The sequence below is a fragment of the Triturus cristatus genome, chromosome 12, assembly GCF_964204655.1.
Source record: "Triturus cristatus chromosome 12, aTriCri1.1, whole genome shotgun sequence".
Taxonomy (NCBI): domain Eukaryota; kingdom Metazoa; phylum Chordata; class Amphibia; order Caudata; family Salamandridae; genus Triturus; species Triturus cristatus.
In genome coordinates this window covers 427,514,323-427,525,667 of record NC_140595.1, presented here as the reverse complement: position 1 = coordinate 427,525,667, position 11,345 = coordinate 427,514,323, and the positions used below count along the sequence as shown (strand labels likewise).

General features: G+C 46.0%; 1 protein-coding gene across 1 annotated transcript in view; it reads right to left on the bottom strand.

Moving 5' to 3' along the window:
* Positions 1–875: 875 nt before the first annotated feature.
* Positions 876–11,345, bottom strand: part of UBA2 (ubiquitin like modifier activating enzyme 2) — a 146,517-nt gene continuing 136,047 nt past the window's right edge. The window contains exon 17 of the mRNA XM_085639365.1: positions 876–1,754. Within this exon, the coding sequence (XP_085495491.1) occupies positions 1,567–1,754 (188 nt within the window). The 3' untranslated portion in view covers positions 876–1,566. The remainder of the gene's footprint in view (positions 1,755–11,345) is intronic.

Below are 11,345 nucleotides of genomic sequence, written 5' to 3'. Positions count from 1 at the left end.
GACAGGGATAATTCAAGCCTGAAAATCTATATAATATCCAATGCTGGAGAAAAACAATTTACAGTTGGAATTTAAAAAAACTATTATGTACCAAATATTGTTGATTAGAGAGTGCTCTTGGGTGTTAGAGGAGGCACAGCTGATACACATCGGAAGTGTTTAAAGTTTCAGTGCCACAAGACCCTGCTGGGCAGTGTGCGCCATTCAATGTTGTGGTCTCTCTCTAGGGGCAAATTGTGTTCATGTAATGATTGGGTGGTGTTTTCTGCGTTACAGAAGTGGACTGTTTTAGGTCACATAAGGCCTCAAGATGGTTGGGTTGTCTTGTGGGTGAGAAGCACATCAGGAAACACATGCCAGAACAGTTTAAAAATAGCCATAATAAGCTGTGCATAGCTCGTAATTCAGCTAAATAAACATAAAACAGTGACTTTGGGTGGAGTCATTACATAAGGGGAAAGAAACACACAAAAAAGGGGAAACATTTAATAACTTTAACACAGACACTCAGGTCCCATTGCAGTCATCGGGTAGTGTGCAACATTGAAAAAAGTGTTTAATAAATAGGATGGTATGTTACCCATTGCTTCACAGGAGGAAAGGGTAGATGAAGAGCTTTGACTACGCAATTCTCCTGCAGTGCATCATTAACTATGAAATCTGATCAAGAAAATAAAAATTGGGGTTCAGTTGGAGAACATAAGTGTGTGTTGAGGGCAGGAAGTAAGAAACAAGTAGTTAATTGATCTCAACATAGGCAAACTTATTTTTAACGGTGAGCAATCCTTTAAATGTATTTAAAACGCAAATATTAGTTAAATGTGCCTAACCTTGAACGTACCCTAAAATGCATAAACACCACATGTAGGCAAATATAACAAATCTTTCAGATGTCATTTATTTGGTCCAGTTGAGGTACAGTATAGTAGTAGCAACATTTGAGTTTTATAAAACACCAAGTATAAATAACCGGAAAATGTAGCATTACACAAATGTGCCTCTTACAATGGCATGCCGGGCAGTACAAGCAGAAAATATTGGAAAAATGAACATTGCTTTACAGTAATGTACAAAGTGCTACCTGATGTTTAAAGAATTTAAACAAAGCACATTTTTCTTGTGGAAACCCTTCCCATTTCAAATTAGTTGAGGGTGTGTAAAACTGTTCGGTCATAGCTCATTAGAGCTTCTTTCTAGCCACAAACTATCTAAGGCCTATAAATACAGGAAGGCTTGACATACCACAGAACTTATAACTACATGGTTTTCAAAAGAAAATTACAAAGAGAAGATTCCCTTTGTAGTCCATGGTAGAATTTCAAACACTTGTCTAATAAATTAACAAGCCTTAAACTACTTGTAACATTCAATGTGTACTGCAAAAAAGAGGTCCCACTCCAGATGAATGCATGTGTTGCATTAATATCTATTGCAGGTGCATCATCTAAACCAGTGGCGAAGATCTGTGAACGCAAATGTCAGTTTTATTCTGGACATTTAACACACCCAAGCAACATTCACATAATTCACTAGAAAATATTATGTTTCCCAAAACAGCATTTTTGTTCAATCTAATTCTATAATATCCTCATCATCTGTATTTGCCAGCTCCGTGCGCATTCTTTTGGTATCTAAAGCATCTTCATCTTCCAATTTTCTTTTAAGAGCTCCACTTTCCAAAGTTACTTCAGAATTGCTGGGAGATGGACCTTCTTCATCTGAATCCAGTATTAACAAGTCATTCTGATCTTGTGCTGTAAAAACAAAACAAAAGACATTATACTGCCTGTGAGGGAAAAAACCCCTGTACAATTTTTGTAAGTGCATTTCTGCAATAAGAATCTGATTCATAGTATGACTCGGATGCACAAATGCAGCAACTCATTATTTTGCACTCCTAAATGACTTGCTCACATTAGGACAGTCTAATTTTAAGTTTGAAAATTTACTCACAGGATCAGATTGCAGGAGTCTCGGCATGGGTATAAGTAAAAAGTAGCAAAATAGGTCCACGGGCAAACAAATGATGCAGCTTACCACCAAGAAAAGTGATGCAAATCAACTGTCAATGACAGGAATAAATCAATTTCAGAATCGGGGGGGGTGGAAGAGGAAGAATGCTGTCTAAAAAGAGTGCGGATGAAGATTGGGAGAGAAGTTGGCCTAACGGCTAGGGCGGTCGAACTCGAATCTGGGGAACCGGGTTAGAGTCTCGGCAATGATGCGGAACAGCCTGTGATTCTGGGAAAATCACTTAATCTCCTGGTGCCTAACAAAAAGGAATGTTTCCTCATGTAACGGAACTGGTGCTATGTAAAGCGCTCCGATACCTTCGCACTAAATAAAACTGTAAAAAAAAAAAAAAAAAAAAATGATGTTTCTCCACCAGGAAAATTATGTTCCGAATGGAGACTAGCAATTTCTCAAAAAGTAAATCAAGGGGGCGTGGCCAAGCGGTCCATCATGGCGGACGCGTCTTAGCCCAGCTCCCGTAGCCCCGCCACAATCCCACTTTATCCTGCCGGTAAACCCTGAGCCATCGCCGGCCTAATTTACATCTGCGCTGCCGCCTGTTAACCCGGGACGTGACCCGGGCCCCTGGAACAGAAACTTCCCACAGCAACGCTGAGCTTGAGTGACCCGACGACGAGGTGGTGGGTGCGGCCTACATCGATCCTGTAACGATGCACTGACGCTCGTGAGCTGCAGAGCTGGGTGGCAGCTGCTACCCTAACCGCCGCCTGCTCCGGTGTTGACAGACCGAAGGAGCCTCCTCATTTCCTAAGGGAGGGTGCCCTGCCAGCTGAGCCTGTTCCTGGCGGCCGCAGCGGTGAGTGGAGGCCCTGCCCGTGTCTCAGGGCTGGGGGGCTGCCGGAGGCCACGGATCCACTGCTGCCCGGCGGCCTACTGGCTGCGAATCGGAGATGTGGTCCAGGCGCAAGCGGCCACATACCTTGTGGCAGAGCAGGTGAGGAGCAGAGTGGCCCCAGGCGCAGAGCGCCCATGACGTCGTTTTGATTGAAGGGCATGGTGGCACATGAGGGATAGCCCCCAAGTGCTTCTTTGAGCTGGGCAGCTGACAGCATTCCATATGGGCAACATGAGGGGCAGAGGACATAGGCCGCGAGTGTCCCTGTGAAAACAAGCCACTAACTGGCTGGAGCCACGACTAACTGTACCATTTGAGTGGGGGTAACTTGACCCAGTGAAGGGCTGGCGAGGCCTAGTAGCAGCTGCTTGGGTCAAGTACAGCGGAGACTGTGACCAGAGGGAGGCATCCTCTTGGGGTCGGGGCGAGGTCCTGCTTGTGGAAGCGGCTGGGCCAGGCCCCGGTGCGGACCAGCCCCTGAAGCGCACTCTTCCTCCCGAAAAGGTTCGAGACCCCAACATCCTACATTCTGCATCACAATGCCTAAACAGCCCATGCCTGATAACAAAAACACAAGGAGAGGATGGACGGAGCGCTGAAACTTTTCAGAAATTCACTCACCCCCAGTCACAGATCTGGGTTGAGTCCATCATCGTTCTTTAGCTCACTTCGCCACCCCAGTTCAGAAACAGCTATATGCAAATCAGTCTTGACCCTGTGCCTCATGAGAACAGTCCTGTCCGAACTGCCACGCCAGGTCTTCCCTGGACCGGAAACAAGCCTCCTGATAACCCCTCCACAGCCACCGTGTCTAAAGGACAAGCCTCTGACCATGCAACGAAACATAGCACGACGGACAAATATACTGGTGGGGCCACCAGTCGTACTGCCCCTGGTGACACCCCCACCGCCACACCAGATAATGCGGCGCTTCTTACGGCGATTACTCAAGCAAGGGACACTTTGGACGCAAAAAACGGCGAGGTCGAAGATGATGTCATGCTACGGCAGCATGACCTACGCAACGCAGTAGAGCAGGTGTCGCAGGCTGAAAAAAGAATATCTGGAGCAGAGGATGCTAGTGCTACACTAGAAGGCAAAGTCTGTACCCTAGAGGAACTCACTTGAGGGTTAGCCACACATGCTGAAGATGCAGAAGGGAGAGCCCCGCCGCAAGAACTTGCGTTTCGTGGGTTTTCCTGAGGGGTGTGAAGGCTCGGACATGTGCGCGTTTCTAGAACAATGGCTCGAATCCTGGATCTCAGACGATGCCTTGTCCTATTGCTTTGTTCTGGAGCGTGCTCACTGCGCACTTGCGGCCAAGCCGCCGCCAGGTGCTCGCCCCACCCTGTAATCACAAGGATCCTCAGCTACCACGACATGATCCTGAGACAAGCCAGTGTTCTAAAGTCCCTAGGCTTAAAGTCCTACCCGATAATGATTTTTCCAGACTATACCAAACTGGTACATCAACAGTAACAGTAATTTACTGCTGCCAAAGCGCACCTCCATGAACTGCAAATGTCCTATATGTGGCTCTTTCCGGCCCGCCTCAAAGCCAGCTATAAAAATAGCACATTGTTCTTTGATACCCCGGAGGAGATCTTTCAAAGGACAGATGAACGTCACTCAGAGACCGCACAAAGCCGCAGCGAGGGACTGATTCGTCATCCGGAGACCCACGTCTACAGCAGAATAAAACTCCTGAGGACAAGCGGCGACATGGGTAAAGATCATCCTGGCACTCCTGTGGGAACAAAACTTGACAGCCAGAAGGTGGATTCGTAAACTATAACAGCTCTGTCCCTGGACCCACATGGTCAACAATGCAGAGAATCACTTACCTAATGGATCATGTATCAGCAACAAGGGCTTCTACATAGAAGCCATTCTACAATTCAGGTCCCAGGGACATTTAATAGGAATGGGACCCTGGGGGAACTTTTGGACTGTTTCAGCCCTCATCCCCGGTTGGGATCAGATCTGTATACCTTCCGCGACAGATACGTCAGTGTTCTTTGAGGTATTGGGACGGGCACTGGTGGGGGAGGGTGTTACAGGTACAATACTGGTTTGTGATAGCGGTTCTACGCGCCTACAGTAGGTAATTCACTATTGGTACGTGCCCCACATTTGTATTTAACTCTCAAATCTCATCCAATGATGTCACGCCTAAATAATTCAGCTCAACCAGGAGCAATGAAAATAGTCTCATGGAATGTCCTGGGCCTCCTTGACAAGATCAAGCGGGTGCAATCCTTAAATATGCGATGCGTTAAGGGGCAGATATCCTGCTTTTGCAAGAAACTCACCTACTGGGGGCCCGCACCCCATGCCTTGCTAACTATGGTTTCACACATGTTTTTCAATCAGTGTTTGAGAGAGGATTCTGGGGGGTAGCCATATTAATTCACCAAATAATTCTGTATACACATATGCATTCATGGGACGACACGATGGGTCGATACCTGCTTATACTTGGTACTATCTGGGGGGAACCCTTAGTGATCAGCAGCATATACGCCCCTCCACCCCTCAGTTAGGCATTTATAGAGCGCCTCATCAACACTTGGGGTTCATTATCAGACGTATTGTTTCTGGTGGGAGGGGACTGAAAGGTCTTAGACCCTGTCCAGGATAGATGTCGCCCCACAGCGACACATCACACACCCAGGGAGTCTCGACTGGGGCCCCTAGTACAGACACTGTGATGGGAAGAATCATGGAGGACTTTTCACCCCACCGACACCAGTTACACGTATTTTTCAACGGTACACAAGTCTTTCTCTAGACTGGACTATATCTTCATTGCCAGAGCTCACATGCCCAGAGTGGTTGCGACAGCAATTCTGCCCAGAGGCCAGTCAGATCACTCCCCAGTACAAATTGGCTCCGGGTGATCCGCATTTCATTGGCGGATGTCGTTGTGGCACCTCCACAACCCAGACTTTAAAACAAATCTTCATGCAGCCTTGCTAGAATACTTTTCAATAAATGCAGAATCGGCGCACTCTGCCTCTACACTATAAGAGGCCATGAAACCCAACATCCGCGGGTTCGATATTAGTCAATGCACGGCCACCTGACTTCAGAAGAAACCAACCCTAATCCAACTCAAAGCCCAGATACTCATATCGGAGAGGCATGCACAAGCGCCCAACGGTAACAGCGCTTGCAGACAACTCACGGCTCTGCAGAAAAGATATCAGAGCATCCTTCTTGACAATGCCTAACACACATGGCAGGCCACGCAAAGTAGGATCTACCAGTGGGGGGACTACTGGGGCGGGAAACTATTGCACAGACCGTCAGTACACTCTCAAACAGACAGAAATACCCATTATTACATTATCTACAGGGAAGACTATATCTAACCCTACACTTCTTGCCAAAACCTTTGCTGAATGTTATCATTCTCCGTACACTAAGCATGAGGTCATATCAGAATCCCAGATAGAGGATTTTTTTAAAGATATTCCGCCTAGGGCATTATCCGATGCCGCACGTGACTTCCTTGATGATCCTATCTCCCATGAAGAATTAATCTGTCATGTCTGGGATCGCTTCCCACAAATCGGGCCCGAACGGATTCCCTAGTGAGTTTTTAAAGCATTTGCCCAATATTGGGGCCACACTATCTCGCTACCGTTGACAAAGCCATCCAAAAGAAAACCCTGCCAACTGACTGGAGACATGCGGAAATTGTGTTCTTTCTTAAACCAGGACACCCCCCCGGACCTCTGTTCATCCTATAGGCCAACATCGTTGGTAAGTACTGAAACTAAGCTTTTAGCCAAAGTGCTGGCAAACAGATTGATCCCACATCTTCATGCTGCAAAGATCGACCCGACAATATCCGGAGACTACAAAACGCCATCGCTGCCATTGATTGCCGGCTGCCTTACTCCTAGTAGACATGGGTCCCTGCTTCATTGCATTGTTTAGACTATTTTATACAAATCTTACGGCATCTCTGCAGGTGGCCTGAAATACATCGGCCCACTTTCCTATTTACCAGCGCACCCGTCAGGGGTGCCCCCTTTCTCCTCTGCTATTTGCTCTTGCCATCGAGCCACTTGCAGTCTGGGTACGACATGACACACTTTATTGCTGGTTTCGAGTGGACTCTGGACATATCGTACCATATAGCATTATATGCAGATGATATCCTATTCTTCCTGAGCGATCCCCACCGAACAGGGCCCCAAATACTCCAGGTCATGCGCATCTTTGGTGAAACATCTGGCCTCTACATGAACCCTACCAAGTCTCACATTTGACCACTTAGAGGGTCGCTTGGGAGCGGGAGATGGGCCACAGGTCTGACGCTTGCAACATAAGGCTTCACCTACCTCGGCATTTATGTATCAGATAGCCAAACACTCTCCTGGGGGAAAACCTGGAAGTAACATCCGCTAAGGTTAAAGCTGAGATGAAGACATGGGCTTCTCTCCCCATCTCACTTTATGGCAGGTTGGCCATATTCAAGATGGTCTCATTACCGATATTACTTTACCAACTACAATCTCACCATTACCCGATTCCTATGTCCAGGTTCCGTCAAATGGATGTGTGTGTGTGTGTGTGTGTGTGTGTGTGTGTGTGTGTGTGTGTCTGTGTCTGTGTCTGTGTGTGTGTGTGTGTGTGTGTGTGTGTGTGTGTGTGTGTGTGTGTGTGTGTGTGTGTCTGTGTGTGTGTCTGTGTGTCTGTGTGTGTGTGTGTCTGTGTGTGTGTGTGTCTGTGTGTGTGTGTGTCTGTGTGTGTGTGTGTCTGTGTGTGTGTGTCTGTGTCTGTGTGTGTGTGTCTGTGTGTGTGTGTGTGTGTGTGTGTGTGTGTGTCTGTGTGTCTGTCTGTGTGTGTGTCTGTGTGTGTGTCTGTGTGTGTCTGTGTGTGTCTGTGTGTGTCTGTGTGTGTGTGTGTGTGTGTGTGTGTCTGTGTGTGTGTCTGTGTGTGTGTCTGTGTGTGTGTGTGTCTGTGTGTGTCTGTGTGTGTGTCTGTGTGTGTGTCTGTGTGTGTGTCTGTGTGTGTGTCTGTGTGTGTGTCTGTGTGTGTGTCTGTGTGTGTGTGTGTGTGTCTGTGTGTCTGTGTGTGTGTCTGTGTGTGTGTCTGTGTGTGTGTCTGTGTGTGTGTCTGTGTCTGTGTCTGTGTGTGTGTCTGTGTCTGTGTGTGTGTGTGTGTCTGTGTCTGTGTGTGTGTCTGTGTGTGTGTCTGTGTGTGTGTCTGTGTGTGTGTCTGTGTGTGTGTCTGTGTGTGTGTCTGTGTGTGTGTCTGTGTGTGTGTGTGTGTGTGTGTCTCTGTGTGTGTGTGTGTCTGTGTGTCTGTCTGTGTGTCTGTGTGTCTGTGTGTCTGTGTGTCTGTGTGTCTGTGTGTCTGTGTGTCTGTGTGTCTGTGTGTCTGTGTGTCTGTGTGTCTGTGTGTCTGTGTGTCTGTGTGTCTGTGTGTCTGTGTGTCTGTGTGTCTGTGTGTCTGTGTGTGTGTGTGTGTGTGTGTGTGTGTGTGTGTGTGTGTGTGTGTGTGTGTGTGTGTGTGTGTGTGTGTGTGTGTGTGTGTGTGTGTGTGTGTGTGTGTGTGTGTGTGTGTGTGTGTCAAGGGTCGCCCTACGCACGTGTGCAATCTACCTACTGCGGCAACATCGCCACCATGGACATACATTGCTATTATGCAGCAGCTAAGTTAAGATGCTGAATGAATTGTGGTATGGTTCTAGGGACGACCCCGCATATAAGATCTATCAGTAGATTATGGGAGAACCATTCCTATACCCACTCCTGTACAGCAGATCAGCACCTAAGGGCCTCCCCCCGCAACACCGGTAGTGATCATGACTTGGCGGCAGACGCTTCGACGTATAGGCTGGTGTGGGCGTCATACACGCAATACCCTAGTGTGGGGAAATCGCCTACTTCCAGAGGTAGCTGACCTTCAAGGATTCTGCGCCTGGGATCACATCGGAACCTCTACCTTAGGAGATGTCTTGAAGGGCCATACCCTAAAGTCGTTTGAGGACCTTCAAAAAGAGTTCTCCATGCCCCACTCCCAGTTCCAGAAATACTTACAACTATGGCATGCTTTACACTCTTACATTAAGGACCTAACCGCCCTGCCTGAGTTCAGCCCACTAGAGGGTAAGCTCCTAATGGGAGACCTAGGGGACCATAAAATGCCCCAAATTTATCAAACCCTAGTGACTAATAGCCCCACAACTCTTGCCACTCTGCGAGCTTCCTGGGACACAGATAAAGGACCTATATCAGATGACTGGTCCGAAGCTCTCCAATCACCACGTGAAGCTGCGATATCCATTCTCTTCGTTATATTCAATTTAAATACCTGCATCAGGTATATTACACCGAATCTGGACGTGTCCTACTCTTGTACGCTTTTGGCGGGGGTGCTTCAAAGACTCTCTGCAGTACTAGCATGGGATGTTCCCAGATCTCCCAAACTCACACTTTTATATTGTTCAGACGAAATTGGGGGCACACATTATAAATGACATTTGTAATTCTTGGGCCTCGCCCTTGCAAAACGGGATATAGCTACACACAGATTGTGTGGAAGAAGGTGCCATCCTCTGAATGACAACGAAGGCACTGAGGAGAGGCGATCAGCCCTACATGACAATCTATATTGGGTGTAATATACCTGATGCAGGTATTTAAATTGAATAAAATGAAGAGAATGGATATTGCAGCTTCATGTGGTGATTGGAGAGCTTCGGACCAGTCAACTAGGCCTCTGTGACAAACAGATTTCCAGAAGGCATGCTGGATTCCTTTGAGAATTCAATTTTAATAATTTACTTTGGTGAAAAACCTTTAACCTCTTCTATGCCCATGACGAGATAGTCTCGTCATGGAGCGCGGTTGCGCTGTGCCCATGACGAGACTATCTCGTCATGGACCCCGCCCGCTAATACAACGCCCGGCACAGGAGGGGGAAAGGGCGGGGCACTGAAGGGTTAAGTTAAACAAACCACAATATCATTTGACTTCTAAACACATCTCGTATGACACACACACCCACCCACCCACCCATCATTAACCTAAAATGTTTAAAAAGACAATTAACACACTACATCAGGATGAAAGACACTGCAATTAATTATGCACACCGAAATTCATATACTTTTTTGCTTTCCCAATTTTCCTTTCATTTTAAATGCGGTCACAATAAATTCAGAGGTTGCAAAGCTAATCAAGGGAGAATTCCATACCAATAGGTTCACTAATTACATTAGCCCCAATGTTTGTAAAATTGGTTTTGAAAACCTCTCCTTAAGAACTTCACAGAACTTGCAGAAAAAAAAGATGCATACAGGACAGGAGAGAAATTGCTGTCAAGAGAACATAATATTCTTGTCATCTCCACACCGGTGTCTGTCGGGGAGCTCAACAATTGTAAAAGAAGGCCAAGCCTGACTTGTTTTAAATGATAGAGTAGGTTATACAGTGTAGAATGCTGTCAAAGAACAAATGGTGGTAATTTAGAAAAATCAGTCAACAGGAGGATTATAATTTGGGCTACCAGTTTTATGGTATTTGTTTGACATTTCCGTCTGTATTTATCCATTATTATTTTTTGCTAATGTTATCTGTATTTTTCCATATTTATTTTGGGTTTTGTGAAAAACTGAAGTTGAATTTAGTATATTTCCACATTTATGTAACCGATAAATGTACATTCATGCTGGAACACCTGACAGCTTTCAATGATGTGAACATCTACAGATGATAAATCAATTAACTAATATGAAAACATGAACACTTTAGTATTAATGCTGTGCATATATTCTACTGTTTAAGCCTCTTTACTAAAAATGTTTTTAACCCCTTACCTGTCAATATGCACAGCTATTGGCCTGGCATTCATAACCGACTGCATTTAGAATCACTCAAAAAATAATCACATTTCCGTTTTTTATCCACATTTAAAAATAAATACAGACAAGAAAAGAAATGACTGTCCGAATTTATCAGTAAAAATGGAAAACAGGGAGCCTTACTTATAATTCTGCGCAGTCCCCCGCTGGCACTGCAGAGACCAAGCCTTCTGGTGGTGTGGGGTCCCGGTTGCCTCCCAATACAGAGCGAAACTTCACAAGTAACGTAAAATATACGAAAAAACTATACAGCATCAAAACCATAAAAACGTATGACTTGTATGAGGCCCAGATACTTATATATTGGTATTTATCAGAAACTTACCTCTATCATTGGACAGATTTAACATTATTGAACAGACATTGTTTAAAGAGCAGCAAAGTGAGTCATTTCTCTTCAGCAATCTGCAACAGAAGAGGGCCCACTTGTTATGCCGCGTTTCTCAGATGATCATGCATCAGCTCTTCAGGCACTGCCAGTTACCCTGAGTGACTGAAAGGAGGAGTTGAAGAGAAGGTACTCTCTCAAAAGAAGAAGGGGGCACTGGCTGAAGTAAAGGAGATTCTAATAGCAAAACGAACGAAACAGATTTA